Genomic DNA, 3,971 nt, shown 5'->3' on the forward strand with positions numbered 1-3,971 from the left:
CCAGCTCGCAGATTTCGTATGAGTAGGTACACATATTCCGGCTAAAGGGACTGCGCAAATCCATACGAGTCGGGTCAGAAATTTTTTCTATAGGGTTCGGTAACAATGACTAAGCGCCTAAGTAGTGCCTATGTCCAGTCAACGGCAAGAGCTACAGCTAGTATTAATTAAAAATGAATATTCAATATTAAAGTTTAATATCATAGAAGGAAATATGAAGAAGATGCAGCCGACAAAAGGTAGTTTGCTTATGTTGCTATGACATCTGAGTGTGCGATGACCATCGACCGCCAGGGTGATGCGGCTTAATTATGCGGCATCGGGAATGCACTGTAAGAAGAGTGACAACGTTCCCTCGATCCATATACTGTAGCTGACCCGCTTTCTCTCACCGAATCCTCACCTGTCAGCAGTCTTCAGTAAGATACTGAGTGCTAGTCTGAGGATCCTCAATAGTAAATGGCGAAGCATTTTACGAATAACATGCATTAGTGTTTAACTAAGGAGGGTATTGAAATATGCGATATTGATTGGTAGAGCACAGTGGAAGTAAGCTCGATTAGAACTTTTAAATAAAAAGAAAAAGGGTTGCTGGATCTCCGTAGTCTTGACTATCGTATCCAAGGTAATTGAACCTCTATATATACACAGAAATACTGTGTAGTAGTACGCAATGTGTCTATTGCTCAATAAGAAGTGTTTCTTCACATGAGGTTATTCTTATGCCTCAAGTGTGAAGATGGTTTACTGAAGATGGTAAATCTCTCAGACCATTCTTCTTTTGGGAGGATCAGCTTATTGACATGCGTAATTGTGTAGCAATCTCGTAAGAGATTGCTCATGTGTCTTAGGACAATCCTTAATGCAGTAACGTGAGCAGGACTATAGCACATCAAGTTTCTCGTTGGGTACGGGCTATTATCCTTAGTAACGATAACACCTTTGATCGTACCTAAGTGACGAGTGCATAAGCTATATTTAGCTTTGGTGGCTGAGCTCATAAGACCACTTCGGCACTTCGCACTCTTATCAACTCTCATGACGTGTTCTCCTCTTTTAGTATTCCTGCATATGCCTTAGCATAAACTTTATAGCGTACACATTTTAGCTGGTTATTCTAAAGTTATAGTTGCAGTTTCAACAGGAGGGTTGAGTTGTTATTTCAACAGATAATGAATCTTTCATACTTGTAGTGTCAAGGAAAACTGCCATTTAGATTTAGCTTGCCTTCTCTCTTCATCCACCGTCTGCTAAGCAGCGAGCACCAGATTCACTTACAGTCAAGCTGTAAACTCCAAGGCGACTCTAACAGGTGCTTGAATGGCGTTAATCGCATTGACCAGCGGGAGATACCAAGCATTCGCAATTTTCTGATCCCCAGAATCGTTTGGATGAACTCCGTCTCTCAAGTCGCTGATCGAAAAACCGGTGTATTGATCCACCACATCGATGGGCGAGGCTGTCGCAGTCTTCGAGAGCGCCCAAGGTGAAATGGCATTGTTGAGGTCCACGAGGCTCTGGTTATTGAAGCTCAAGGGGATTATTTTCGCGACCTGAGCACACGTCAGTCAGCGCAGTATGCCGCTCTAGGAAGACCGCCGTACCAGAATCGTCATCGTTGGCTTGCTAGCCCTCATTTGATCCACGAGTGTGCTGAACGCCGTAATAATCTCCAAGGTCGGCTTGTTATTGGCGATGTCATTCGTTCCCAAGTGCATGAGGACAATATCCGGCGCGGCAGAGCTAAGCCATCCCACAAGGTCATTATTGTTGGCAATATCGGTTGCAAGGTAGCCGGCATGGCCCTCGTTATTTCTATCCCAGTCGCTGATACTGCAGATAGTAGTAGAATTCACACTGCCGACAAAATCGATATTTTTGATACCGCCTTGCTGAAGCTTGTCCCAAAGATATGCGCGCCAGCAACCCCACTCAGTTATGGAGTCCCCAAGTGGCATTATCTTTACCGGCGTTTGCGCGATCGCGGGCACGATGAGTCCGATGAGGACTATGGGGGTGAAAGGTTTGTAGAGGAGCATGCTGGGCTATGTAACTTCCAGAATTTTGAATAGACCTTCAAGACTTAGAAAAGAGAGAAGAGATTCGCGGCGAGCTTTGTATTTGTACTTGGAGTGTAGAACATCTCATGGCGCTCTCCCTTCTAATCTGTCTCCCTTCTGATCTGTTCTGATTTGCGAAACCGCTGTTGACAAACTATGCGACAGGATAGCGACAAATATGGTAATAATGACCAAATGATGATGATAGTAGGGACCATCCCTACTTCTTTTGCCTGTACATATAACACTGGCTATGTTTGGATTGGCTGTCACGCCTGGAGTGCCGGCCGGGCAGAATATCCCTAACCCGTGAACGTTATTTGTATGGCGCTAGACAAGCACGAGTTCCGGTTGAGTATCACACCTAGGTTTAAGGGCTTGAGAGGTGTGAAATCGATCGAAGACAGCACGCTGACAAGAACCATCCCAATCCGGACTGATGCACTGGAGAAGCCTACTAGTCAATCACCGGCCAATCCATAGCTTAGGCGCTCTACACACAAATAATTTCCAACACAGTTGTCGAAATTATTGTTATTGCTGTGGACACGAGCCATTGCGATCTTTAGATATAGAGTCGTGTTGAATATCGAAAGAAGTCTCGATAGACGTAAAGTCGATTTGAATGTGACAAGCTTAGAAGTAGTGGGGGATTGCGCGCGACGCGAACCTGTCCTATTTTTCACAGTCTCAATGATGCAAACGCGTGGCCGACGCGTGCGATGAGCGGCGTCGCCCGATTGAATATTTTGGCATGGACAAGGGTGGAGGGTAGGGGGAGTCTATCATCTTTATGGAGTAATTCTAGACGATATAATATTATATTCCACCGAAAACTGTATATCTTTGACGTGGATGCATGCTGGCCCTGAGAATGCCCTTGATCGCAGTGTGATCATCTTCCACAAACTCAACCACTAGAAATTGCTAGGTTGTATGTATCCCACTCCTAAGATGGTGTCAGAGAGAACAAATGATGAACTTGCGCGTAAAGTGAGACTCGTCCTGCGCGCCACATATGCATCTCACATAATGGCGACACCTTGTTCCCTTGCTACAAGGGTCCAGGGCCCCTAATAATAGTTCTTCATTGTTTGCCGGATGAACTCCCTGGGTTAAAATAATTTCACAGTGAAAGAATTTAGACAAACGGCTCCCATGAACCTGGCAATTGCTGATTATGGAGTACGCAAACTTCATTCGCACACTGGCTTGTAGATCGTCTCCTCCCAAGTCAATGCCAACGATGGATTTGCGTACCGTAGTATATTAAGTCTCTCATTGAGGACAATAAGGTTGGCGAGATTCTCATCTTTATGTCTCTGTCCAGTTAACCAACTCACTATATTTCCACAACTTTTTGCCATAGTAAGAACTGCCAGTAGACCTATGCTAGTCCACAATTGATACAATCAGCAAGTGGCAGTAGTATTCCGTGAAGTTTGATGTACCACTCGCCAGGCGTGGCCATCTTTCATACCGTCGAACACCTCATAGCCATGACCATCCAGACCTTGGACCAACTTCTCCGTCATATGATAGGGTACACTACGAACGTTCTTTGCCGGAGATAAGATTCAGTGCATTACATCAGTTGGAATGATCTTGGCCAGTTCAAGGTTCTGATATCCAGCAGTGACGACCGATCAGAGATTCCAAACTCCCTGACAACCCGCCCTTTTTTGTTGCTGCAGGCAAACGCAAGGTCTGTATCCAGCGTGGCCGTTTATGCGCATTAGTTTAGACACCAATAATTATACCCATAACAGGCCAGGCTTGATGACTACCTTTCTTTACCACGCCATCTACAGACAACGTGAGAGACGTTCCTGTATCTGTCTTGAAAAATTATTTCATTCCTTACCCGTCTCAGGCATTCTCGAGATTAAATAACATTTCTTTTTGGTTATT

At 44.8% G+C, this 3,971-nt stretch overlaps 1 protein-coding gene across 1 annotated transcript; it reads right to left on the reverse strand.

Annotated features, from left to right (window-relative positions):
• Positions 1-1,048: 1,048 nt before the first annotated feature.
• Positions 1,049-2,403, reverse strand: V1508DRAFT_429056 (SGNH hydrolase-type esterase domain-containing protein). Its single transcript, XM_066941857.1, has 3 exons — positions 1,605-2,403; positions 1,279-1,553; positions 1,049-1,205 (listed from the first exon to the last, which is right to left on the reverse strand). The coding sequence occupies exons 1-2, from the start codon at positions 2,037-2,039 to the stop codon at positions 1,281-1,283; spliced, it is 708 nt and encodes a 235-aa protein (XP_066792036.1). The 5' UTR covers positions 2,040-2,403; the 3' UTR covers positions 1,049-1,205; positions 1,279-1,280.
• Positions 2,404-3,971: the final 1,568 nt, after the last annotated feature.

The sequence above is a fragment of the Lipomyces doorenjongii genome (genome assembly GCF_038497915.1).
Source record: "Lipomyces doorenjongii strain NRRL Y-27504 unplaced genomic scaffold V1508scaffold_197, whole genome shotgun sequence".
In the NCBI taxonomy this organism is placed as follows: domain Eukaryota; kingdom Fungi; phylum Ascomycota; class Lipomycetes; order Lipomycetales; family Lipomycetaceae; genus Lipomyces; species Lipomyces doorenjongii.